Source organism: Parus major, chromosome 3 (assembly GCF_001522545.3).
Source record: "Parus major isolate Abel chromosome 3, Parus_major1.1, whole genome shotgun sequence".
NCBI lineage: Eukaryota > Metazoa > Chordata > Aves > Passeriformes > Paridae > Parus > Parus major.
This window is the reverse complement of record NC_031770.1, coordinates 83,634,450-83,661,698: the sequence shown is the minus strand read 5'-3', so window position 1 is coordinate 83,661,698 and position 27,249 is coordinate 83,634,450. Positions and strand designations below refer to the sequence as shown.

Genomic DNA, 27,249 nt, shown 5'->3' with positions numbered 1-27,249 from the left:
CCATCCCTGGCTGTGTTCAATGCCAGGCTGAATGGAGCTAGGAGAAACCTGGTCTAGTGGAAGATGTGGGAGGATGTGGTTGAAACAATCTTTAAGGCCTTTTCCAATCCAAGCCATTCTGTGATTCTGTGGGTTAATTAGAGAGATGTTGTATTTAATTTGCAGAGGAATTTTAGATGTAGCCTCTGAAAAGTATTTGTCTAAGTTCCTTAGTTGTCTGTTTGAACTGCTCTATAAATTAGCAGGTATGTGCTGCTAATGGTCAATTAAGTGCCTAACATGGGCTGACTGACACTTATCGTTAGATTCTGCTTCTTGTCTTAAGTAACTCCTGCAAATGCAGTGCATATGGATTTGAGCAAATTGCTGAATCACATTCTTTGCTGAATATCAGTAGTCCCTGAATACAGTCTGGATAGATTTGGGAGAACATCCTGGGGTAATTTATCCCCAGTATTCAAGACTCTTTGGAAATCAGCATGACTGTGCATACACAATAACACTCTCATATTTTGTGCTTGTTTTGGTTTTGTGAGAGGGACAAGGCTGTTTTTTCCAGAACTTCTCAGCTTTTCAGGATCTTTCTTGAAATCACAGTACTCCAACATTAGCTTTTGCTATGGATAATGCTGCTGAAGACAAAGCATTTTTGAGAAAATGGATTTTTGGTGGTATGAGTTAGCTTTCCCTTTATTTTGAAAGAACATACCATAGTTCAGATATAAAAAAAATAAAAATAAATAATTTATCGAGAGTTTTACTCTCCATCTTGAATTTTGATGGAAGGCTGCAAAAGATTTATGGAAAAAGCTCAACACATTTGTGTCTTAAGTAAGTTATTATTGTATCCATGTGCATCCAAAAGTAAATAATTGAGCAGCAGCATGTTAGTAGGAAAACATTTCCCTGCTGTTAGGATACGACTTTTGAATTATTCCCTTAGGAAGTAAGGTTTTACAAATATATACTTTGTTTTACTTGGTTGGTCTTAATGAAATCATACATTAAAACTGCAAATGTGTTTTTAATAATATGTTTTAGAGATGCATCAGTAATGTACAAAAAATAATGATACAGTATATGTATATTTTCATGGGGGCTTATTATTTTTGAAGTTCATGTTTTTAAGAATAGTTTAGAAAGTATTTAAAAGCAATTTAAACCCATGAAGCTATTATTTGCTCCTTACAAAAGTAGTTTTTTCCTGTCTATAATGTCTTAATTTTTCTTATTTTACTAGTTAGTTTTAATGACTTTTACCAATGGAAAGTGTTCTCTGTGTTTAGGGATTTTTGTTTTAAATTTTGGTGGTTGTTTTTTGGAGAAAACCTGAAATTTTGAAGCTATGCTCTTACTAAGTTTTTTGCATTTTATCTACCTATTCCTGGATCTCTATAATGCTGCTGCAGTGGAGTTATTTTGTGCAATTATACAAAGAGTGAATTCTAGAGTATAGCAGTGCAAGAATGGCATAAATAAGCATTAGGCAAAGAAGCAGCAATGGCATGGGATGACCAGGGAGAAATTATTTTCAAATATATAGCAGAATACTGAACTGCAGATGTCTCTAGGATCAGTGTTGCTGGCATAAAATTTTTTAATGCCCATTTGGGGAGTTTTTTTATTTGTGTCTTAACTTTTATGTTCTATTTGATGAGTGTTTATGAATAGATTAACTGTCATTTTACACTGTATAATCTTTTTTATAGCTGTAAATTGCCCCAGACTTTTGTGTGCCAGTGGTCTGTATCATACTGAATTTTAATGGAAATTTTAAAATTAAGTAATTTTTAAAGAATGTGTACTTTTCTCTCCCCAGTTCACGTATTTTTGCAGCTTAAAGTATTCACCAAATGGTAGATTTACCACTTTCAGTGATTTTCAGTCAAGATGTTTGATTTAATAGCTACTTTTATATCTTCTGAGCATATCATTCCTGTTCCAGCTCAGTAGAGCTGCATTTGCAGTGCATTTCCTGCTCTCAGCTTTTGAGAGCAGAAGGTGAGAGAATTGGTGTTGTGGATGTAGCTGATGGCTTGGAATTTAGCAAAGCATGGGACAGACAGAAGTGGGGAAAAGGACAGACACCTAAAGGTTTAGATGTGGGAAGGAGAGTGCAGGAATGTAGCTTACCATCAAAGGATTTGAGGTTAAAGAGGGATTAAAATACAGAACCTTAAGAAAGGACACCAAACACAGAAACAGACAGATGTCAGAAAAAATTGGGCAGGGAAGAAAAGGCAGCAAAGGGTAGGTAGGTGGTAAGAATAGAAGAAATTGGCAGGTTAGACAAGACAGAAGATGTATGAGAGGATATTGCTGCAGCAGGGACTTGGTGGAGAAAGATGCCAGGTGCATGATTTAAATGGTCTTGGATCTGCAGTAATCAGAAGGAAGACCAGCACAGAAACTAGGAATAAGAAGCTGAATCTAGGAAGGAAGACAGGAAAAAAAAGCAGGGAAAGACGGGGATGAGCAAAAATATTTTTAAGGACTTAGATACTTTTGTCTGCATGCTGGAGCTGACATTCTTTCCCTCCAGAACATTTCTCTGTTGCTGAGCAAATAACTCTGAAAGAAGACAAAGTGTGTTGTGTATGGCCTGTGGCAGGCCAGCTCATGCAGATTTTTGGCGCTGTTTTGAGTCCATCAGTGAAATTTGGGGAGCTCTATACCATAGAGCTGAGATTACTGCCAGCATTGCAAGTGTCAGTGTAGTTTGTGGGTTTGTTGTAATTTTGAAGTTTCTAAAGGCACAAGGAAGAATCCTAAAAATAAAACTGAAAGATCTTTAATGTGATTTAATGTGTATTCCAAACCTCCAGATCTGCAGTAGCTAATGAAACCACAAACAGCCTCATGTGGTTATGCATATGATAGTAATATGCTGTTTAAAAATAAACTTGGGCATATGATCATGTAGATGGTAAGCTATTAAAGATTTTATGAGTTATAGAGAATATTACAACTTGTATTTCATAATAGGCATCTAAGTATTTGTAGAGAGAGAATAAAAAATTTTTCTCTGTATGTAAAGGTATCTTCTTCTCCCTTGCATGCTTTGTTTGGACTTCTGCTAGATCACTACTCTTACTAGAACACAGGCATCTAACAGTAGTTTTACAGAGATCTGTTTTATGAAGTAAGATATTGAAGATACAGTGCCAAAAGTGCCCTCCTTGTCCTGATAGGCTGATGGCTTCCAGACCACTGTAATTAATGGTCTTTTGTTTTTGATGAACACAGCATATAAGTTTGTCCCAAGTGAGAGAGAAGACTGCAGCCTTGTACCTGCTGTTGGTACTATTTGCTGCATTTGTGTGGCTGTTCTCTCTGGTACTCTGTTACCAGCCCTTGTGCCTCTCCCTCTGTATAGTACCTGTTGTCACAGCATTGATCTTTGCAGATTCTAGAGCATGGTTGACTGTTCTGTCCTTAGCTATAGCTAAGTGCCTATTTTGTGGAGTATTCCCTCTCGTGTCGTCATTAGCTGTAGTCCTGTGTGTTTATGGAGATGGTGGGAGGAGAAGGGCTGTGAATGTGATGTTTTGGGGTCCATTCTTGGACTGAGCAAAGGTAAATAGACAGTGTGCACAACCAATTCTAAGGTGCAATTCATGAAAAAGCAGAGGTCCAAATATATGTATTATTTTATATTAACACACTATATTGTTTTCAAATTGATATATTAATTTTAATCATAATAAAGGTTTTGTATTTGCTTCATCAAATGATTGCACTTTAAAATTCATGCATGCAGAAGTAATCATTCATACATCTTTCTCTGTTTGAGAGATTACACATTTCTTTCTATTCATATTCTTCCAGGTGACTTGGATTATTACTGGCTGGATCCTGCCACGTGGCACAGCAGGGAGACGTCCCCTATTAGTTCGGTAAGAAATACAAAAACAGGAGTTCATCAAATATGAGTTAAAATGTTTACTAATTATTTCAGTTCAGCATAGATATTTGACTGTAAAAAAAATATTCTACACAAATCATATGAAAATTTGTTTTAGACTACCAAGGGAATGGAAATCAGAAAGAAATTTTTGTCAAAGTGTGCATTTGTAAAATTGCCTGAATTTTAACTTGACTTTTAATTCCTTTATAGACATGGCACTTAATTTCACTATGAACCACAGATAAAGCAGGTGTGAGTGTGATGCTGCTCTGGGAAAGATTAGTGATTTTTTCACATTGGAAAGTATAATTTTGATTTTATTATAAAATGAACCATATATAATATGGTAGACCTGCATAACATGCATTATTCTAAAATCAGAATTTCTGAATGCTCTTTGCAGTAATTTAATTTAAAAGTAAATATTCAATTTGATTACTTAAGGTGTCTTTGAAATGTTTAATTGTATTGAATTTTGAAATGGATTGTAATTCTATCTGTAGACTTAATGCTGAGATTTTCTTACAAGAGGCATAAAAGTTTAATATAGCCAGGGTCCAACAGAAATAATAATAGAAAACTCAGGTACAATATGTAACACATCAGAAGGATATTTGTGTCTACTGTGGCATGATGATACAGTAATTTTACTTGTTTATACATGTGCATCTAAATACTGGAGAATGGTCACACTTCTTTAATTCCACTGCTTGATTTTTTAACAGCATCCCGTAACGTGGCAGCCTTCCAAAGAGGGAGATCGCTTAATTGGGCGTGTTATTCTTAACAAGAGAACAACCATGCCTAAAGAATCAGGTGCATTACTGGGGCTAAAAGTAAGTATTACATAATTTATGTGCTGGATGAAAGGAAGTTCACTGACCTTAGACACAGAGGTGTAACACATTAAATCAGAGGACTCTCCATATGGTCTTTTGACAAAAAATGTATTCCTCTCCTTTGCTAAATTTTGAAAGTTATACAGATAAATTATGACTATAAATACATTTACTCCTATACAGTTTTCAGTTATCCATGACAAAGGGGCTGAACTGTTTTGATTAAAAAGGATGTTTATTCAGCTTCTTGTCTGCAAGATGTATACTGCACATGGCAATGCACTAATGGAGTCCCACCTTGTTTAGTCAAATAATTCATCTTAGAATCCACATACATAAATGTCATCTGGATGCAAATGCTTACAAGGTCAGTGTTTAAAAGCCACACAGCCATTTTAAAACAGAAACTGTGTAGAAAGTAACCAAATATTTACACAAAAATTTACAAAAAATCCTCCTAAATCATAGTAGAAGTTGTAATAAATGTAATTCCAACTAATCTAGCACACCAAAATTGAGAGATTTGCAACACTGTCCAATTGATTTAAATCCCTAATTTACATTTTTAACAGACTTTTAGGTTCATGTGTCTCAATTGCCAGAACACTTAAAAGAGAGTGCTGTTTCTGAAGCTGGCGGGGAATACAGTGTACCAGTTCAAGCCTTTCTCACTCCGTGAGAAATCAAACATATATTTTTAAATGTATAGAACAACAAAGATGACTGATAGAATTTAATGTGGTGTCCTGTTTCACCTGAGAACAACAGAAAGAATGCAAAATCTGAAATATTCCCACCTTGAAGTGAGATAATGTGGCATGGTAATACAAAAGATGAAAACAGCTTCACTCTAAGTGTTTAGTAGTCTATAGCACAAAGCTGCCAGCAAACAATCCTATGTGAATATGTGAGAAAGAAAGGTTGCTCCAATAGGAAATGTAGAGTTTCTCTTTGATTTTTCAAGTTTTCAGTTGTATGTAATATGAACTAAGGCCATCATTTGATACATTTCACACACTGTCATGTGATGATATTATTGGTGCATTGGCTTCTGGATCTTTTTTTGGTATTAAAGCTCCTGTTAGTTATTGTGATTGCAACATGGGGGACTAATATCTAATGAACCATGATTCTGCTGTTTCACTTTATTATAAAATTCCTCTGGGATATTCCTGACCAAAAGAAATAACCCAAACCCCTCATCTGGCTGGAGAGAGTAAGATAGTTAAAGAGATAGCAAGTTAACAAGACTACATTTTCTTTGTATTTTATTTAAAATCTGGCCTTTTGAGAGCACTAGTTTTTTTTCCTGATGTTCCTGATCTCTGTATCCTGTAGTCATCTTCAAAAACAGATCTCTTTGGTTTCAGGTTATCTTCTGTTTAACAAAAGCCAGAAGTTGCTGGTTTGTCCTGTCACGTTCTTGGATGAGAGTGCCTATGTTTTACCAGTGTCAACATACTTGTGAATTTGTTGCCCCTATTTAATAGTAGTGTATTTGCTAAGTTTTCAGTTGATGTACCAACTGCATTTTGGGATTTCATATGCTTGAAATGATGCCCACTTGGAATTTAAATTCGAAAACATGACAGACAATTATATGTGAAAAGTGCATTTTCTTGTTATTTATTAAGAAGTTCTTTCTTCAACAAATGTAGGTATGTAGCAAATTGCATAAGATTGATTAGTCATACACTGTAAAAGGAATATCAACTTTATTCATTATGTGTCAGCTTTACTTCTGTCTTTAAGCCTCTCTAAAACCCAAATTGGCAATAGGTTTGCCTATGAACATTTCAGGTGTCATTTTAAAAATAATGTGAAAACTGATTAGACTATAAATTTGTGACATCTGGTTTGTGGCTTGGAGACTCACAAATTTGTGATTAACTAGGTTGTTGGAGGAAAAATGACGGAATTAGGACGACTCGGTGCCTTCATTACCAAAGTGAAGAAAGGTAGCTTGGCTGATGTGGTGGGGCATCTCAGAGCAGGTAAATCAATCAGTTCCATATAAAATATAGTGCCTTTTCGTAATGGTCTATTGAATGCAACTTTTAATTTATACTAACATTTTTCCTGTGTTATGATAATATTTTTTAAATAGAGAACAATACTGTAATGTTGTTATGAAATGCCATGGTTGCCTACTTTCTATTATGTCAATTGCTTGGATGTATAAGCAAAACAAAAGACACTCCTGAGGCATGCTGGTAACAGTGTGACACTGTGACACTGGCAAATATTTGTTTGCTAGCTCAAGAGCTACTTATTACACTCCAGAGAAGCAATGCAAACATTTTTTTTTAAACTGATTGTGGCAAACAAAATTCTCATCACTGGAGGACAACACACTGCATACACAGTGGATTTTATTAGTGTTCCTTTCAATGTTAGCTGTTAAAAATGAAAATGAAAAGCCAAAAAAATGGTCCTAAAATATTTAATTTCTATTAGATGTATATATTGCACATACAAATAAATGGCTGTGCTAATGGCACTTTTCAAGCTTCTAAATGAAGTGTGAATTATGCACAGCATTTGGTTTTCCAAGTCATTTCTTAATGGTTTATATTTTTACTATAGCTCTAAGCATCTACTTTCTAAGTGTTGTTTTAGCTAAGTACCTATGTAGTGTCTTAAGAACCCAGAAGCTCCAATGCCAATGTGTATGGCTTTATTAAGGATAATTGTGTGAAGCAGCTAGTAATAAAGAACTAAAAAGGATGATGAGTCTCTAACAATATTCTACGTTTTTGGCATATTTGATTTTTTCTTTCTTACCAAATCAATATGCATGGGGTTGATAGCACCAACTATTATAGTTGTTTATAGATTTTAAAGGCAGACTATAATTACGTAAACTAAATTTGTCTTCACTGATCTTAAACTTTTTAGGCTGAAATCCTAATTTTATATTTCTGGTCTAGGTTTCTTTGGGTTTTTTTAATGAAAGCTATTTTTAATTTCTAAAAGTAGCTTTAGAGCCAGAATTATTTCCCAGAAAAAAAATGCATTGTTTTGCATGTTTCCAATGAGTGAAAGTCTGTTTATCCTATTGCATGGGACTAAAGCACACAAAAAAGGCATGGATGAGTCCTTGCAGTTAGCAAAAAATACTTTTGTCCTCATAAAAAATGTCAAAATTTGGGTAGTTGGAAAAGCTTTGAGTAATTGTACAAACTTAAGAAATTTTAATAACTGCAAATATGAAGTTTTGCATGAGGAACAGAACATCCTTGTGAAAGAGTAAGCACTGGGAGCCAACCAGCCATAAAGCACCTTGGCAGGAAAGTGTCTGAAGGTTTCACAACAGCTCTTTCATGATTTTAAAAGATTTTAATGTTACTTGAAAATATAAATTTTGGTCTTTGTAAAATAATATGAAAATCAGATAATCTTCTCTTTAAATTCAAGGGGATGAAGTTCTAGAATGGAACGGTAAACCCTTGCCTGGAGCTACAAATGAAGAAGTTTACAACATTATTTTAGAATCAAAATCAGAACCTCAAGTTGAAATCATTGTTTCAAGGCCTATAGGGTAAGGCAAAAGACTTGCTTCTTAAGCATAGTTATTACTTTTGGCAATAGGAATCTTAAGGGGATTATTTGTGAGTTAATTACTTTTTATTTCTTAATAATGGGATACAATTCTCTCTCTGTTACTGACATTCTGTATAGTCTGTTTTCTTCACTACCATTTACAGTCTTGTGTCTTTGCAGTGACGTATAAGCATAAATGTTGTTTTCTGTGTGGTCAAAGTACTATAAAGGCTTTTCTCAAGTGGCAAACAAAAACTGGTAGATTAGGTACACTTGTGCATGACAAACTTCTGGTTGCCAGGCTTTCACCTGCTAGATCTGAATAACTTACAAAGATCATCATGAGTGGAGGGAAGCATTGCAGGATTCTAATAAGCCAATAGTAGTAGGATTTTGAACAGGCCTTCTTTAAAGAGCTAAAAAAATGAAACACAAAACTTGTAATTGAAGAGACTGTATTTGCCCTTAAATGATTGCTATCTAAGTCAAATATAGAAGCAAAAGCTTCAATCAAAAATTACCATTAATGTGTTACGTTTGTAATCTCTGTTTTTTTATTATGAACCCAGGTTTGGGGTTTTGTGTCAACAATTCTTATATTCTCAATTTCCCAAATAAACCTTAGACTGAAAATAAAACTTTTCAAGCTGATAAAATTAGGGGTATTGGCCTTGCATTAGTGATATCAGGAATGTTTTGAGCAAAGTCTTACAAAATTGAATATGAATAAATTACTGTAAATTCACATTCATCTTGTGAAAGAGTCACATGATTTACAATAAGAAGTGATTCTTTTAAATTTGCTATTTTCATTTTAATTATAAATTTTGCTTGTCTCAAATATGATACTTTTTCAGTTTTAGAAACAAAAAATTATTCATTTTCTTTCTGACTAAAATATTCTTCTTTTACATTTTTGTTACTGATTTTGTCTGTGCTATTTGAATGTAGCTCTATTTTGCAAACAAATTTTGCCTTTTTAATGGCAATCTCTATCAAATAAAATTGACATTAATAGGTAATTCCACCTATCAATTTGACCTTCTAATGGAAGATGAAAGTCGGATGCAATAAGAGTGGCTGTTAAACGCTAAAATTACCATCCAGCTGAAGTCTGTGGGGAAGTAGAAGTTTTATTATGCATTTTTTGAGTCAGATAAATTAGGAGATATTCTTAAATTCAGTTGCCTTAAGGCATATTATTGGAAGTCTAGTTTTTATGTATTATTTAATACATAAATTTTATGCATTATTTAATAATGCAATAATTTAACTCAGCAAAAAATAAATATGTGTATACCGGACATGACTTAAATTCCACATCTCAGTTGAAGAAAACGTGGAAATAGATTTGTATCAACTGTACAACTGATGCAAAAGGAAATGCTAGATTAGCATTTTAAACAATGGACTTTAGAAATATTTGTTGCTGTTAATATTTCAAATGTTGTTGTGCCCTTAAACTTCTAAGATAACTTCAGTATTAACCCAAATATGTTCTTTTTGTTTACAAATTTGATAAATCTATTAGTTTGGAAAAATTGAGTACAAAGTGTCTGCATGCCAGTGCCACATTCCTGAAGAAAAACTAAAAAATAACACCCTTTTTCTGAAGTTTGTTCAAAATCAAAGGATGTTCCTGAATATGAACAGTGGATTTTACGCTAGAAAAGTGCAGCCAGAAATAGTACCAATAAAATGTGACGTTTTTCTTTGGGTGATGCAAGAATATTTTTTCAGTAAATAGTCAAAAATAGAGCACATCAACTTTTACTTTTATTTTGAGATAAATGGAGTCTTAGCATGGAGGTTTTTGCATAATGAAACAACGTTTTTCTTGTAGAGTTGTGTCTCAATAGATTTTAATTTTTTTTTTCTTTTGCTTGATGGTCAGGTTGTTTTTTGGGGTTTTTATGAGAACAAATAAATATCCTAGAGAATAGAACTTTAAAATCAGATCCCTTCTAACCTGCAGTAATAAGTCAAAGTCCAGTTGTTTTATGTCAGACTGGGATTTACCTGTCTGTCATCTGAAAAGAACCAAAAGTTTCAGACCTTGTACAACAGAGAAAATCCTAATAGTAGTTATCAAAAGAAAGAGCATGCTGCACAGGATTTTATTTTCCCCTTTTTTCTTTTCTCTTAATAAATATGATGTATGTAAATTTTGTTGTGTAATGGAAAAAGATTTGCTTGCATTAACAGATCACTTTGATTTTGTCCCCAGCTCCACTTTGACTTGTTTTTAAACTGTGTGATGGTTTCAGATTCATGACAGGGAATTTTATTTCATCCCATCCAACACATCTAGTATGTCAAAGTTTGGTAGGTACTTTTAGGTGCTGACTAAGCAAAGTTGAAATTGCTTGATACAGCATGAAGTGATAATCCATTACAGCTAAAATTCCTGTGAGGGAATAAGTTCCCGAAAGGCCTGAAAATGGTATTTCATCTATATAATTTAAGTGTTTTCATCTCTCAGTATTAATAATGCAAATAATGTATGAGCACTTTTAATGGTTTTGATTTAAAAATTCCTAGCATATTAGGTCTAAAAAGCCCAAATATGACACAGTTTGCCTTAAGTGGATAATGGAAGGACTGTAAATCCACAAATTAGACTGCCAGTTACAAAATCGCGGTCTAAACAATTTGTTCAGTCTTGTAAATTTGGATTTCTGAGTCTGCTAGCAAATGTAATTTTAAGTAATGGATAATTGTAGGATGTTTATTAGAGAAAAATGTGAAGCACATAACACTATTAGCAGCTAAAGGCATAACAACAATAAACAGTATAACCACAATAGTACCGTGGAAACTCCATAGAAACTAATTGACACTAATTCTAATGGCTGCAACACAAGGTAGATAAGAAACCTATAAAAAGTAGAATTAATGGGTTGGCTATCTCAATATGAAAAGAATTATCTGTGAATATGCATACTGTGTGAGAGGTGGTTAATATAGGACAGCACAGAAAATCCTCTGGCAGTGTACTTTTTGGAGGAGAAGCGTGGCATAACTAACTCACCATCTCTTGTATGTTCTATGGGATAGTGCAGGTAAAACAAATATTTTTTTTCATTTGTCTCTGCTTTCTTTGTCAGATGCTAGCTCTCTTTGCTTAGATTTCCACAGGTAATGCTGCCAAAACTGCTGTTTCTCTGATATGATTCAGTTCCTCTGTGCAGGGTTGGTTATTGTGGTCTAGGTCCTGGCAAGGAGGTTCAACCTCCATCATAAACCAGGCAGTGCTGAACTCCTGAGAGCTGCTCAAGTCATTAGTGCAAACTGCAGATTGATCTCCATGTTCTGATGGGAAGGAATGGTTTTGGAAATAGCAGGATGAGCACTGGGGAAAGGTACTCAGACACTCTTTAGAAACTCTCAAGGGTGTAGATTATCATACATCTGTTCCTAGAACAGCCTAAAAAGTGTGAGTTACAACCACATTTGAATTTGGTTCATTTTCAGAGGTCAGTATCTTGACTATATCCCTCAGAGAAATTACAGGTGTTCTGTGTAAAATAATGATTCTCACAAACCATATATCTGCACAGAGAAGTTTCAGCCTATGGTATAGTTTGGTTTAATTTATATAGTCCTTGAGGTGTGAAAGGATCAGACATAAGATAATAATATGTAATACGTACCTTTGTTCCAAGCTAGAGATAGAAAGACAAAGTTTGAAGTTGTCACCTCTTTACTGCAGGTGTGTCTGGCACTACTTTTCTCAAGTTCATATTGCTCCAGAGGGGAGTAAAATTTTGTTACTGTATTAGATAAGCAGTTGTGCAACTTTTCACTTTGTTTTTCTTTGACTAGTCTAGTTTTGAATATTTTAAGTAATGCGCTACTATTTCTTCTAAAGGGCTTTTTTGCAAATTGTATGTCAGAATATTTTCTGCAGTGCAAAATTAAAAGCAGGCTAGATAAGACTAATTTTCATACATGAAAAATTTTAGATTATAGTTTCAGAGTGTTCATTCTTTAATTAAAATTCCAACATTTAATCCTCTTGTAAGCTGGGTGGATCTGTTTCTCATGTTAATTTATTACTAAATTTTTCTGTGTTGGTTGTAATACCGCGACAGTGCCTTAGCATAAATATGAATCAGTTATTAAATGCTTATATGTGTAATTAATATTTGAAGTTTATTTTTAGCCTTTTTGTATTTTTTCTACTGTATTGTTGACAATACGAGAAAAAAAAATCCAAACAGAATTAGTTTTAGTCTTTCTCTAACAACACCAGGACTATAGAACTTGAAAGTGTTTGGGCAGCACTTTCTATGTTGAAACAGTCCTTGCAAATGTGAACTTTTATTTAGATATCCTAAAAGTGATGTTGTTACAAACACTGCTATCCTGCGGATAAGAAAATAAGAAAAAATAGCAAAAAAAAATATTGCAGACTTAACATTGTGTTGAACAGAAAAATCTGTTTGATTATGGTAAGTAAATACTTCAGACTGATGAGAAATGCCGTGACCTGAAAAAGAGAAAATGTCAAGAGGAAGAAAACTGCACAGCAGCCCTGTTGTGCTACAGGTCATCAATCTGTTCATATGTGAGTAGAATAGTACTGTGCCATGTCAAGAATGACTAATCCAGATATAATTCCATGAGTTTGAAGAAACCACATTTTTCTTGACTCATGAGGTCAAGGCAAAGAGAAGCACATTCTTAGTTTAGTGATATGTGGTTTGAGATGATTTGAGACATCAACATAGAGCTGAAATAGTCTATTTTAGAACACAGGCACCACAAGTTTAAATCGCAGGACACAAAAAGTGAGTTTAAGACTCAGTGATTGGGCACCGTTGCATTCTTTTTCTGATACAAGTGCCTGTTTCTTTTTCATAAGTGACTTTTATATACCTAGGAGGCTTAGTTTTATTGATTTCCGAGTCAGAAAGATTTCTGTGTTTCACTGTGCAGACTGTCTGAACGCCTTTTAAATTCTCAACTATAGACTTAAAATCTTGTAAATGTTTTTCAGAAATGTTATTGCACTTCCAGTTTTGGATTAGTCTGTGTGGATGAAAATACATTCAAGTAATTCACTGAAGAGTTTTGTTCTCATTTCCGTCCTCTGCTGCTTTGTTAAGATTTGTGCAATACTAGATGATTTTTGCTTTTGTAATGTATTTTCAATGATGGCTGAGAATAGACAGAGCCAGGAACTAGCATCATTCAGATTCTGATGGAAGATTAAATTTATTGATGGGAAAACAGTGATAGATGTGTGTGGACTTAATAATTTTATCTTGCTTATAATCTGTATACATGTTGGATATGTATGTGTTGAAAAATGTCCACATCCAATTATAATTTGGTTTAATTTTCTTATATCCTTTGGAGAAATGCATTATTCACTTGTTTGTTTAACATTGTTAATGTTCTTTCTTTTCTTTTTTTATTATTGTAAGACATTTTCATCAGTTTCATTCTCTGAACTCCTTGAGACGTTTATATAAAAATTACTAGTGAGTTAATCTTTGTCTTATTTTTTTGATTTTTGTTCCTACAAAAACAGTTGAACACCCATAACTGTACTTCCTTTTGGCAAATGAAGAACAGCTATGTACTGTATATTATCTTTCTTTATTGTTCCAGTTGTTAAAGTATCCGGTAATCCATTCACAATGTTAACGTTGTAGCGCTCATATTGTTATATCTGCTAGTTCCTTAACCTGAAGGTAGTTTGTGTTAGTGTGATTTTCATGAATGGTGGTGGAAAGTATGTCTTTAAATGTTTCCTTTTTCTCTCCTTGAAACCTGTTAGAACAGAAACAGATCAAAAAAACTGTCCCAACAATGTATTTGTCACGGCCGAAAGTCGTCTCTGTTGTTTCTAATTACTATATATTCACATTTTAGTGATATTCCACGGATTCCAGAGACTTCCCACCCCCCATTAGAGTCTAGTGAGTAAACACCTTGTTCCTTTTCTTTAAGCATGATCTTGTACCCAGCTAAGTTATTTCAGCTATGGAACTTCTGAAATATGATCTGTGGAAGTTGCATTAGCTCTGAGGTTTTTGCATGACAAAATTCAATGTGTATTTGGTCTTGTGTGTTAAGTTTGAAGCAATATGGATTTTATTAAACATATACAGATTTCAGATCTTAGCAGAATTCTGATTTTTCATTCTATAACTTGTGTTGTTAGCACCAAAATAATAATTTATTTCCCCTAACGTAAGAGAGAGAACAGTATAAGGGACTGCCAAATGTTAAAATGGTGTCAGGATTTCACCTCCTGCACCATGCAGACTAAGTCCAGAGTTCTTGTTTATTTTTTAAACAAGAAAACCTTGCTTAGGTGAGTTTTTAGTGCATATTTCAAAGGACTGGTGTTCTTTCTAACTATGCCATTTGAATGTTTTCAGCCAGAGTATTTGAGGGCTGTGGTTCCCAATCCTTTCCCATCTGAGCCTTTCCTGAGATGCAAATAGAAACCTTCCCTGGGTGAGGGAAGGTGTGTTTACTTGTAACAAGCTCATATCATTAGTGAGGGCTCTGTTTCACTAGGGGAGAGCTGATGATGTCCAGCAGTAGCTGAAATATCCTCCATGCCAGATGCATGCCCTGCATGTCTTCCTATTAAAATTTCAGAGGCTGCTGGGAGTATAATCCATACAACAGATGTGGTTTATTCATTAAAGACTTAGGATCAGAGTACTTTGTGTGGAAAGGCAGATGTGTAATTCAGTCAGAGAACAGTATTTTATTTAAAACACCTGCTATGGTTTGATGCATGAGGGACGCTTTTTTAATATGTTATTTCAAATAAACCAAAAAATGACAGGTTTAATCTGGGGTGTCGGGGTAAACAAGCAGTCTTTTTACTGTGTTTTCTACATCAGCTTTATACAATTCAAAGAAAAAGCAGTTTTTAAGTTATCCAAATTTTGGATCATAAATTCATGTGTTTCTCATGTGATTTTAGGTTCAAGTTCTTTTGAATCTCAGAAGATGGAAAGGCCTTCTATTTCTGTTATATCTCCAACTAGCCCTGGAGCCCTACGGGATGCACCTCAGGTCCTACCAGGGCAGCTTTCTGTGAGCATATTTTGATTTTCTTGAGTTTTTAAAGGAAGTCTGTGAAGTGCTGGTCCCTCAGCTCTGCACAATCCCAAGGTCTATTGGGAGGCCAAGAGAAATGTTCAGTGTTGGTAAAGATTAACATCTTTCAAAAGTTTTTTTTGACACCCTCCATACACACTAACAAGCGATCACTGTAATCATAGACGACAAAATTGTTGTCTTAATACACCCAAGAGTGCAGGAATTGATGCTGAGGAAAGCCCATAAAAGTGCCTTGAAACTTGTCATTTTGCAGTTTCTGCATTGAAAATAGTGACTTTGCTGTACATGTCCAGTAATCTGCATCTGCAGACTACAAGCAGAGTATCACTATTTTCTTTATGGGATCATTTAAAGGGCTGTGTATTTGGCAAGCATTACACTATTCAGTAATGCATTTTAATTTAGATACATCTTGGAACTTTCTTGAAATACTAATTGAAGTCCTAGTTATTAAATATATTGTCGGTACTTAGACTTTGTTTTCTACATTCTTTTATTTTTTTTATATTGATCATATTAGTTTATGAGTATACAGCAGGCTTAAAAATTTCCTGACATTATGATTCTCTTAAGAAGTTATATAGCTTTATATTATTGTTTTCGTGAACACTTTTGAAAGGGTGACAGATCTGAGTAGATAGATTTAGACTATGCATTGAGATTAGATGCAGGCAGAGCTTCCTATTTAATGTAGCTTTTAAGGTGCAGAGCTAAGACATGCTGCTTTAGGTGCACCTACAGATCCAAGATTGTGCAGTGAGTACAGTAAACAATGTTAGTATAATCAGGCATCATAATTTTATTCAGCTGTAATAAATATAACAGTCTATGGTACATACCATCATCTTTTCCATCTAACCTAATTAAATATTAAGGGATATTAAATGCAATTTATCTCATTGTCTCTGGGAACAAAAACCCAACAGTTACTTTTATGTTGTGGTTATTTTTGATGCAATCTGAAAATTCTGCTTCTTCTCCATTTTCAGTAATGTTTTCTGGTAACTTCATTCCTGCAGGTTAAACTATGGTATGACAAAGTGGGACATCAGTTAATAGTAAATGTTCTACAAGCAACAGATTTGCCACCAAGAGTAGATGGACGCCCCAGAAATCCCTATGTAAAAATGTATTTTCTTCCAGACAGAAGGTAACAGTATTCCAGTTTAGAAAATTATGTTTTAATTTACCGTGTATTGGATCAACTTTTAATGAGTGCTTATGAAGAATTTCTTTTTACGTTTTTTTATAGCTAGATTAATTATAACAAAAAATTACACTTGAATCATGTAAGTCAGTATCAATTTAACTTTGTGGTCTTTTATAAGAATGTGTTCCACTGTGAAGAAAATGCTTTCTTCATTTAGGCATTATTGCCTAAGAGAAAAAGAAAACAGTTACGTGCTGATGAGTGCATGGTATTTTCTGATTTATCTCTATGAATAATTTACAAAAAATATTTATGTTGCAGCGATAAAAGTAAAAGAAGGACCAAAACAGTAAAGAAAAGTCTAGAGCCAAAATGGAATCAAACTTTTCTCTACTCACATGTACATCGTAGAGATTTTAGAGAACGAATGCTTGAAATTACTGTATGGGATCAGCCAAGAGTACAAGAAGAAGAGAGTGAATTTCTTGGAGAGGTGATGCATAAAATCACATTTCTTCTGAGTTCATTGCTTGGGATTGAGTACATATGCATATGTACTTTGTATATGTGTTTCTCTGTGTGCCTTCAAAGTAAAATTGAAACCTGATGATTTTTCTACTAGATTCTTATAGAGCTGGAGACAGCACTTTTAGATGATGAACCACATTGGTATAAGCTACAGACTCATGATGAATCTTCACTACCTCTGCCTCAGCCATCACCATTCATGCCAAGAAGACATGTTCATGGTGGAGAAAGCACTAGCAAAAAATTACAAAGTAGGTCCAAATTCCATTAGATCTCTTAAATTTTAAGTTAGAAATGGTGGATAGGGTGTAATGGTACTTAAATTTCAAATAAAAAAGATACTATTTCATAGTCTTTAAAAGTAATGAAAATGTGTGGCAGAAAGGCAGTTTAAATTATGACATTATGGCATGTCAGCCTTATAATTGTGACATAAAGCTTTAAAGTGCATGAAACCTGCTGGAATTGATTTGGCTTTCAATAGCAAAACAAAATTGTTCGAAGATTTTTTCTTCATAGATTTTTTTTTAAATAGAAAGATAAAGTTTATAGTTATTGGATACTTTTAAAAAAACTAAAAGCATTTTTTTTAAAAAAAAGAAGTCCTTAAAGACTTACAAGGCTTAAAAGCACTTTTCATCATAAAGTTAGTCTCAACCTCCAATATGCTCACTAAAGTGTACTTTTGCAGAAAAGAGAAATTGTATTCATGTATTTGGGAGGTACAGTTGTTTTTATGAATCTGATTTCAGGTTTTTATGAGGCATGTTAAAAGGATATATTTCAGCATTGTACTTTCTCTGTTCATTTAAATTAAGATTTACTTAGAAATATGAAAGATGTAGAGGATTGTTTTAAAATACATTTCCGAGCTATTATTCTGGTTTTTCTAAAACATGGAAGACATTCACTCCAGCCAATGCTTAGGAAATGACTGCACATTCAGGAATGAACTATAAATATGTAAATATTACTTCTGTAATTGCTGCATAGATCCAAATGGAGGATATGTATATAGACAGCAAATTAAAGGTTAGTTTTTGTGAGATATTTGAGTTTTTTCTAAAAGCTGGCAGTGCTGTTTCCTCTTCCTCTCTCTCACCATTTGCTGCCTCATCTCCTTTCCTGTTCAGTAAGCTGATTCAGCATATTCACTGAAGTAGCACAAAAGTGGTTTTTTCCTATACTTGAGTTTTGCTTTTGGAGCCTTAGTGAGATAAACTAGCCTAGCAGAGGATTACTGAGGACTTGAGGGGAGGAGAAAGGGAAAAGAGGCTGCAGCAGCTGTAAGATGTTAAATTGGCTCAGCTGTCTTGTGAAGCATCAGTTATTCACTGCAGTTTAGTTCTCCTTCTCTATTGTTTTGACTTAAAAGCATCTTTTTGGTTTCATTATTTTGTTAAATGAAGTTATTCTTATATATTGTAACATGACCAGATGTTCAGGTATTTGTTTACCTTACTGTTGTGCAGGATCTCGGCCAATCAGTGATAGTGACATCTCAGATTTTGATGTTGATGATGGTATTGGAGTTGTTCCTCCAGGTGCGTGGATGAACAGCATGGTCCTGCTTTCTTTTTCTTCTTCCTCTTCTTTGCTTGTTTGGATTTTTTGTTTTTTTCTTTATAATATTTTGGAATATTTAGGATACTGATTTTGGAGAGTGCATTGTAGAAAAAACAATTTCCTGATTATTCCATGGTACTTGTCCCATACCTGGTAAATTAAAAGATTCTACTATTCATTAATTTATATTTATTTTGCATATCACTCTTCATATGGCACCCACTTCTTGGTTCAGATTGGTTAATTTTTTACTGTGTCATGCTCCAAGCATTATTTAAAATGCAAATTAAATTTAAAAGATGCCCACATTTTAAAATAGTTATGATTTCAGTTTTTATTGAAAGCATTTTTTTTTTATTATTTTGCTTTTTGCTTGAAACTTAGTTTTAATGCAGTCTCCCATGGGCTTTATTGATAATGCATGGCAGTAGATTAAGATGCATGTAGCATGGCTGTATCTTTTATAGTTTTCATAAGCCTTCATGAACTATCATTACCCTAAATGTTCATAAATATTTACTTGTAGAGACTGTCATGGTTTGACTTTTAGTTCAGCATTCCTACATACTGAAAATCTTGAGGACTGTCTTGGATACCGCAGTCTTCTAGTTCTTGTTCACTGTTTCCACAAGTCAGATAAATACATTTCCCAATTGTCCCAAGCTAACTGAAGAGTCACTATGTCATTGCCAGCACCAAATCAATTTTTCTGTGGATCTTCCTGATGAAAATCACTGAATTAAATCATGGTGGCATTCAGAAAGCTTTTTGTCTTCATGGTCTGTGTTTAAAATAATCTCACAATTTATTTATCCACTATATAACTGTACAAATAAATCACATATCTTATTAAAGTTCTATCCTCTTGATGTTAATGGAGATAAATTCTCCTTCCTTTGATGCTGATTGGGTTCTTTTCTTATTTTATATACTTTGCTCCTCAGTTGCTAAGAGAGAAACTCCTTCATGTATGCCTAGTTAGGATATTTGATATTTTTAAATCAGCAGAGAGAGTAAGCATTTACAATTAAATATAAATAATTGGCTCTAAATATTTTTCCTGGGGTTTTTTTTAGTTTTTTTTCTTTATTTTTTTTTTGGCGGGGGGGAGGTTATAGTTGAAAATGCAGATACTGGTTTATCTTTTTAGGCTTACTGACATTTAAAGTTTCAGTATATTCTATTACGAAATGGGGCTTTTTTTCAGCTGCCAGTCCTTCAAATGCATCCATTTGAAATAAATAATTTTCCACCTGACGGGTAGCATTCAAAATCCTTCCATGCATCCATTTGAAATAAATAATTTTCCACCTGACAGGTAGCATTCAAAATCCTTCCATGCATCCATTTGAAATAAATAATTTTCCACCTGACAGGTAGCATTCAGAATGGTTCAGCTGCATGTATTGGACTTTGTTCGCTGGCCAGCATTTGAATAACTGACTCTTACTGACATTTCTTTGGACTTCATGCTTGGGTGTGCCTTTGATGAACACACAGATGCAAACTTTCTCAGAGATCACTGTAGAAAATAGCAGGATTTAATTTTTAGAACTGGATTTGCAATGATCTGAGAGAATATATCCAAGTCAAAAATTGAAGGGCATAGTGAGGAAGCTCCATCTGAAGTCCACTTAAACAGAAACGTTCTGCTAGTTCACTTGACCAAGCACAAATTTGTCCATTTTGAGTTTGATTGATGCATTTGTTCAGCAATTCTAAGTGAAGTTCATGTGTTTGTGATTCCTCTGTGAAGTGGATGTGCATATCAGTGTGTGGGGTTTTCATGTGCAACCTAAATTCTTAAAAGGGAGATGGACTTCAGGCACAGGGACAATGAGTCATCAGCCACAAATCTATGAAAGCTTAGACAGTGTATGGAAATGTGTTTTGCAGTAAGACCTGGGAAAGGTTTGCAGTCCCAGTGTCTGTCAAATTGTTTGAAAACCTTAGGCACAGATTCACAAATGTGACTGGATATCAAGTTCATATCTATGCCTATCCAACCTTCTTAACTTGCCTTGTTGCTAAATTGTTAAGCCTTTAGACTGCTCCCTTCATTTGCACTGAATGAACAGTGCACTATGTTCTCCATAGAGCAGACTCCTTTGTTAAACCTAAGTTCCATGCAAGTTCCCTTTTGTTCTACAGAGCCTTTACTCCTGCTCTCCTCCTGCCCTTCAGTACCAAGGTCCTCACCAGACTGCACCCCAGCTCTTGTCTGGTTCAGATTTCTCACACATTCTCTTGCACAGCGTGCATGTGGGAAGGAGCAGAAAATATCCATATTTCCCTTTAATGTCATATGGTGAGGCACCATTTTGGAATAGCCTTTATTGGCTTCAATCAGATTAGTCTAGTTTTAAGATACTCCTTTGCATGAGAAGTAAGAATATCAAAATTGAGTTTACAACATTTGATGCATAAGAAAGTATTTCCCTTTAAAGACCCGTCCAAACTGTAGGCTGCCAGCTTCTCCATGAGAATCCTGGGTAAACAGTGTACAAGATTTTAATAATTTAAAGTAAACAACATCCACAGCCTTTCTGTCATCCACTAAGAGAGTGGCATTTTCATAGAAGATCAGGTTAGTCAGGCAGAATCTCCTGAAAGTTATTTTCTCTTTTTCCTGAAGTACAGAGAAAAAAAATAAAGTTATTTAGCCACCTTAGAATCTCAAGATTTTCACAACAGTTATTGCTCATTTTCTAACAAATAAACACAAAACTACAAAATGTAAAAGCAGAAAATTTCACTTCATCCCCATGCAAGCTGAAAACCTGAAGGAAAATAGTTTTGCTATTTTAACTAACCTTGAAAATCCTTAAAGCTATAATTTCAATTTTTTTACCAATTGTTAAGGTAAATGCAGTGTTAGAATTTAGTAATAACATAGAAAATTATTTTCCTAGAAATTTCAGCAGCTGCAAAGAGTATCTTCTTGTCAGTGGAAGCAAAGATTGTTATATCAAAAATAGTGGTACTTTAATAAATTCCAAAATATTTTAAGAAAAGTATTTTTCCCTTGTCATATCGCTAATTAATGAATCTTATCTTTCGTGTAATTACACCATCCTCATTTATTAGTAGTTCCTTGCAGTGATATGCCTATCTTTTTTTTAATCAGCTCTTAGATATGTTCATAAAAGTATATCAGCAGCTGAAAGTAACTTTAATTTCAAACTCAGGTTTAACAAAAATTGTTTTGACAGGGTTTTTGTGGTATGCTGACATCTGTTTAAAATAAGAAAATATTCTTTTAAGTCACTCAACCTCTGCATATATGAGAGATGCTCAAGTCTCAAGTAAGCTTGTAATGCTGAGCTGTTCTTAAACCAGTCACTCTGTCTGTATGGTACTGGGCAGCCCAGTACTCCATAAGGGTCAGTGGAGATTTTAATAAAATCTGAACATGTTTTGAGACCAATCTGTTGAACTAAAGCTTCAGAAACTTCCTTAATTAAAAACAAAACCAAAAAAAAAGCTGATATACAGTTGGTAATATCCCCAGTGGTGTTTTCAATGAGCTGCATTGCTTATGCTGTGGGTAACTCTTCAGAGCAGTTTCTTTTTCTGTCACATGTAACCTGTATAAATGTATTTGCCTTCCTCCTGTAGCAGCAGGATGACATCAGTACAATACCTTGTCACTGTCTGTGTTGTCCTTAAGGAAAAATAATATCATTCTGGTATCAAATGTTTGCTAGAACCATTTTTATCATCCATCCTGCATTCATTTCCTGTCACACCTGACAGTTTCCCATGAGCAACTGAGAAACTTCTGCATAAATTACCATCAGCTTGGTTGCTGCTATCATGCTGGTCCATGCCAAATTTTTCTCTCTGCTCACCCTGAAGAGCACAGAGCCTTTGTATTTGAGGATATGAGGAAATGCTACTGTTGCTGTCACTGTCATGGTCACTGTGAAAGTATGGGTGTGATTTAACCAGTTTGACAATTCTTGAATTTATTGTTGGGATAAGTGTGAATTACTGTCTCTGTTCTGTAAGCTTTGTGTACACACACTGCGTAAGCTTCAGGTATTGTTCCCTAGACAGCTTGCCTATGCAAACTATATAACATAAAATCATCTTTCTATACTAGACTTCTGAGTTTACAGGATAATCCTATGTGCAGTTTTTTAGGGAGACTAGAAATGCTCTAGAGATATATTTTAAATTTATATTTCATTTTTTAAACTTAAATTGTATTTATTTTAGTACAATTTGTTTTAGTACAAAGATTGGAAAGAAGTTCAGGATTTCTTTGGTTTTAGTGTCTAATATATGTAAACTGCTCTTCTTTCTGATAGAGATGACAGGATTTTTTTAGCACAAGCTTATTTGGAAAATGAATTATCTTTATGCAAATACAGCTTAGATTTAGTTATCCTGGGAAAGGGAATACATCCAGCTTTTGTCATATATTTTCTTCCTCGAACAAAAGACCTAGACATTTTCTGCACCAATTGTGGCTTGTGAATCTCTGTTGAAGTCCTGAGAGAATCCCCCTTTTGCTTCAAAATCTGCACCCAATCCTTGTCCTGAGATCAGGGAGATCCTCATGTTCCTTTATAATTTTATTACAGAACTCTGAAACCCTTTTTGGCAGGTAAGGTACTCCAGCATCACAAAATATCAAAACTTGAAGAACATTGGAGTCCTGCTTTGTTAAAGGGTTGACAAACTCCAGTAGATAGTTCCATGCATGCTCCCAACTTTTAGAGGCCACTAGGATTCACTGGTAAACTCTTCCACATTTTGGTAAAAAAGTGTGAACGTTTCTTTCATGTTTGTGGTCAGGGTTCAAGCTTGCAGCTAAGGAGGTTATTAAATGTTGTTGAACACGTGATCAAGCCTAATGCAGACTCTATATGCAGGGCACACTTTTAAAAGAGGGACTGCTTGTAATTTGGTAGAAGACCAGAGAAGAACTAGAAGAATTGTACAAATTATATAAAATATGAAAAAAAACCCTCAAAGTTAAAACCTGTAATGAAATCCATAAAAAGTGCAATTTATTTAATTTATTAAATTTCTCCAACTGACAGTTGGGTGATAAAATCATAGTCTTTTCCTGCATGAAAAGAAAATTTCAGATATAGGCTGGTTTTTTAGCTGAACAAAATCACACATTACAGTGATTTTAATGCTAGACAAATTCAGAGAAGGAAAATTATTATTTTGATACCTAAGCAAGAATTCATTAAGTGATTAAAGGACTATTTAAGGGATGGCTTTCTATATCATTAGGGGATTTTCTGTCAAGTGATTCCTGTAATCTCATTCAAATGCCTAGAAATGAGCAACCTAAGTCTGAGCAGATCTCCTTAGGCTCTTTTGGAAAGATAAGAGGTACCTTTTGAAAGCTGTTATCTTGCTGAGCTTCATTGTCTGGTTTTGCATGGGAGTCAAAACAAGGCAAACAGCGTGTTACATAGAAAAAGACAGAACAATATTGAAATATTGAAAATGAACTAACATTCTACTATTTTTTTTTTTAATCCTGTTTAAAAATACTGTGAGAAATTTTGCCTCTTAGTCATAGTATTTGGAAAAAAAAAAATTCTGCAAAGTATGCAACACCCAATATTCAGTACAATATACTCTAAATCCTAGTGGTTTTTTTAAGTAGATGGCTTTAGCCAAGTTCAGGAGGAGAACATCTTTGTGTTTAACTGAAACAAGAGGCAGAAAGATGCTTTATATATGAGCAGCCCTGTGTGAGTCTGTGCTGTTGTATGCAGACACGGTTTCTCCATTTTTTAGATGAGGTAAACCTGCACTGTTTAGATTCCTTTCAAATATCCTTTTTTATATGCACAAAATACCCAGAATATTCTTCCCCAAGTAAGAAAACTGCTTCACATCTTCCAGTACATCAAAAAGTCTCATTTATTCAGTCTCTGAACACGTAGACATTTAAAGGTAATGCTAGTAATTTATTCTGCATGATACATTGGGATGTACAACAGCTGAATGATGACCTGAAAGTTGTGTAAGCGTTTGGATACGTGCTCCTGGAAGACTAGCCATCTGAATTGTTCTAAACCCAGACCTTTATTCTCTAATTGCCTTTTGTTACCCTCTTGCCAGTAGGTTATAGGTCTAGTACTAGAGAAAGCAAATCCACAACGCTAACTGTGCCAGAGCAGCAAAGAACAACAACACATCATCGTTCACGTTCTGTGTCTCCTCACCGTGGTGACGATCAGGGCAGGCCCCGTTCACGTTTACCAAATGTGCCATTACAGAGGTAGGCATCACAAGAGAAACAAAGTGCTTTCATGCTTGTATAATGTGGCATTATTAACTTTTCAGGAATTTTTCACTATTTTACTGCTTGGTTTTTGTATCTAAATTTATTAGTGCAGTATTTAGACTTGATATATGCTTTTATTAGTCACTCAAGAGCACTCATTGGAGGAATCATAACTTTGTAAGAGTTACCTCTTTTTACTCATATTTTACTCATATTTTCTCAGTGATTCATCATCTGTGTACCATAACTAATATATGGGTTTGAAAATTTTTTTTTCAGTCAGTGGCCAAATCTTCTATGAAGCCACTTAAGTATATTTGTAGGGTAATAGTGGCATGTATAAATTGCATAATTTTTAATGTCATTCTTTCAGATATTATGTATTAATAATTTATTATTAGAAAGTTCCTTCAAGAAACTTGTACTGTGATCCATTGTTATTCATGAGAAAAGAAGATTATCATATATATTTCTGCTTTTCAGGAGTTTAGATGAAATTCATCAAATGAGAAGATCACGTTCTCCAACTAGACACCATGATGCCTCCAGAACTCCAGTTGATTACAGATCCAGAGAGATGGATAGTCAGTATTTGTCTGATCAAGAAAGGTACATCGTCAGCCTGAACGTGGAAAAAAGTTTAGAAACATCTTTGTCAGTTTGCCTAATTTTCAAGTTTTCATTAGAAATGTGACTGATAGCAATGGTGAAGGGAGAGAATTCATCATAACTGATAGACCTAGTACCACTGTTAAATTACATATACCTTTTTTTTTTTTTGTAAAACTCTGTGCTGGGTTGACAGTAATTGCAGATATCTAGACTAATTATTATTGTCTGTTTATCCTAGATATTCTACTGCTTTTTTTCCTAAATAAAGCCCAGAGATTTTTCTTCTAGAAAGCCATACATCTTCATGTATGCCCTAGTTCTTCTTGTAATGTACCAGAATTTACCCATTGGGCTAGCCAGCCAAATACTAAACATGAATTTCTCCCAGCTGGGAGTTGGATGCATGCTGGTTTGGATGCATATGCTTATAAATTTTGGATGTCTATGGGTGCAGTCTCCCAGCATCTTTTGTAACATTCTGGTACACTTTGTACATTACCCAGGCATAATAAGGATAGTTGCAGTACTAGTTGTAGTGTGCAAAAATTTCAAGTCTTAGACGTGTGACACATGCACATCTCTCCCTGGAATACATGGAGTGGCTACACTTGAAGAACACTTGGCCTCTCCTAGTAGGCACTGTTTTCAGGTGTCTAGGAATGATATTCTGACAAAATGCAAGAAATTAGAATTTTTATCTATTTTATGGCTGCAAAAAAAGCTTAGAAAAGGATTCCAGTTCAGCAGTTGTGAAAAATAATGATGACAGTCTCATAGATTATCAATCTTTATGGGATGTTGTTTACTTAAAAAAAAAAATCATGTAGCTAAAAAATCATGTAATAGGAAATTTAGCATTCAGGTAAGATCAATTGTCATAGTAATGTCTTTGATTTTTTTTCCTTGGCAGTACCTAACTACTTTTAGCATTAAGTATATCAAAATCTTTCCCTATAATCCAGTAAATTCAATATGGAACATACATTTCATAGTGACATGTGAAAACCTGTAAACATTACATCATAAAAGTCTTTGTAAATCTTTGGCCAGTTTTGAAGCAATGTAATGACTGAATAACAGATGGCTCTTGCAGTTAAGCTAGTTTAGTGATGTGTATGATCTTGTGTATGATCTGTTTTACTTTTGTAGTATGGTAACATAGGTGTGGGAATTAATGAGTTATCTGGTACATTTAAAATTTCAAATTATAGGCAAGAAGTGTGTACAGAATTGACTAAATTGGATTTTTTTACTGAATTTTCATTTAGAGGTGAATTAAAATTGTTTTTAAATATAGTAGTCAGATTTATAATTAGGCTAATTCAAGTAATGTCTACTTGTTGCAAATTTTTTCTGTTATTTATCTTGGGAAGTGATAGATTCAAAAGATTCCTGAGGATATTTATTTAACTGATTTCTTATTCATCAGATTTGAAGAGAAAAAGGCTTTAAAAAGTAGCCTTTGTCAGTATAAATATAGACAGTTAACTGTCTAGAAATTTGTCCTTTAGTAAAACCTCAAACCTAGACATTACTGGTGATATATGCATGGATTATGGTTGAAGAGGAGCTGGGTTAACACTGAGCCTTCCTTGGGGATGAGCAGTGGGCTGCTGGATTTGTTCAGTCATCAGTTCTTTTCAGTGTTGACAGAACTTTTTTTGGAAGTTTAAAGATCAGACCTGAAGGATGTATGTGGCCTATTTGCAGGATTTAAAGATGGGTCCATGTACCTAGCATCCTTGAA

At 34.3% G+C, this 27,249-nt stretch overlaps 1 protein-coding gene across 25 annotated transcripts in view; it reads left to right on the top strand.

Annotated features, from left to right (window-relative positions):
• RIMS1 (regulating synaptic membrane exocytosis 1) overlaps nt 1–27,249 on the top strand; it is a 302,405-nt gene that overhangs the window by 173,872 nt on the left and 101,284 nt on the right. For 17 of the 25 annotated variants that reach the window (XM_015620669.1, XM_033512980.1, XM_033512970.1 and 14 more), the window contains 12 exons: nt 3,829–3,896; nt 4,633–4,743; nt 6,641–6,740; nt 8,164–8,287; nt 14,173–14,219; nt 15,245–15,357; nt 16,404–16,534; nt 16,856–17,027; nt 17,157–17,313; nt 18,535–18,606; nt 24,725–24,884; nt 25,374–25,499. In XM_015620669.1, the coding sequence (XP_015476155.1) occupies nt 3,829–3,896; nt 4,633–4,743; nt 6,641–6,740; nt 8,164–8,287; nt 14,173–14,219; nt 15,245–15,357; nt 16,404–16,534; nt 16,856–17,027; nt 17,157–17,313; nt 18,535–18,606; nt 24,725–24,884; nt 25,374–25,499 (1,381 nt within the window). The remainder of the gene's footprint in view (nt 1–3,828; nt 3,897–4,632; nt 4,744–6,640; nt 6,741–8,163; nt 8,288–14,172; nt 14,220–15,244; nt 15,358–16,403; nt 16,535–16,855; nt 17,028–17,156; nt 17,314–18,534; nt 18,607–24,724; nt 24,885–25,373; nt 25,500–27,249) is intronic. The other 8 variants (XM_033512981.1, XM_033512971.1, XM_033512979.1 and 5 more) reach the window with 1 other exon arrangement.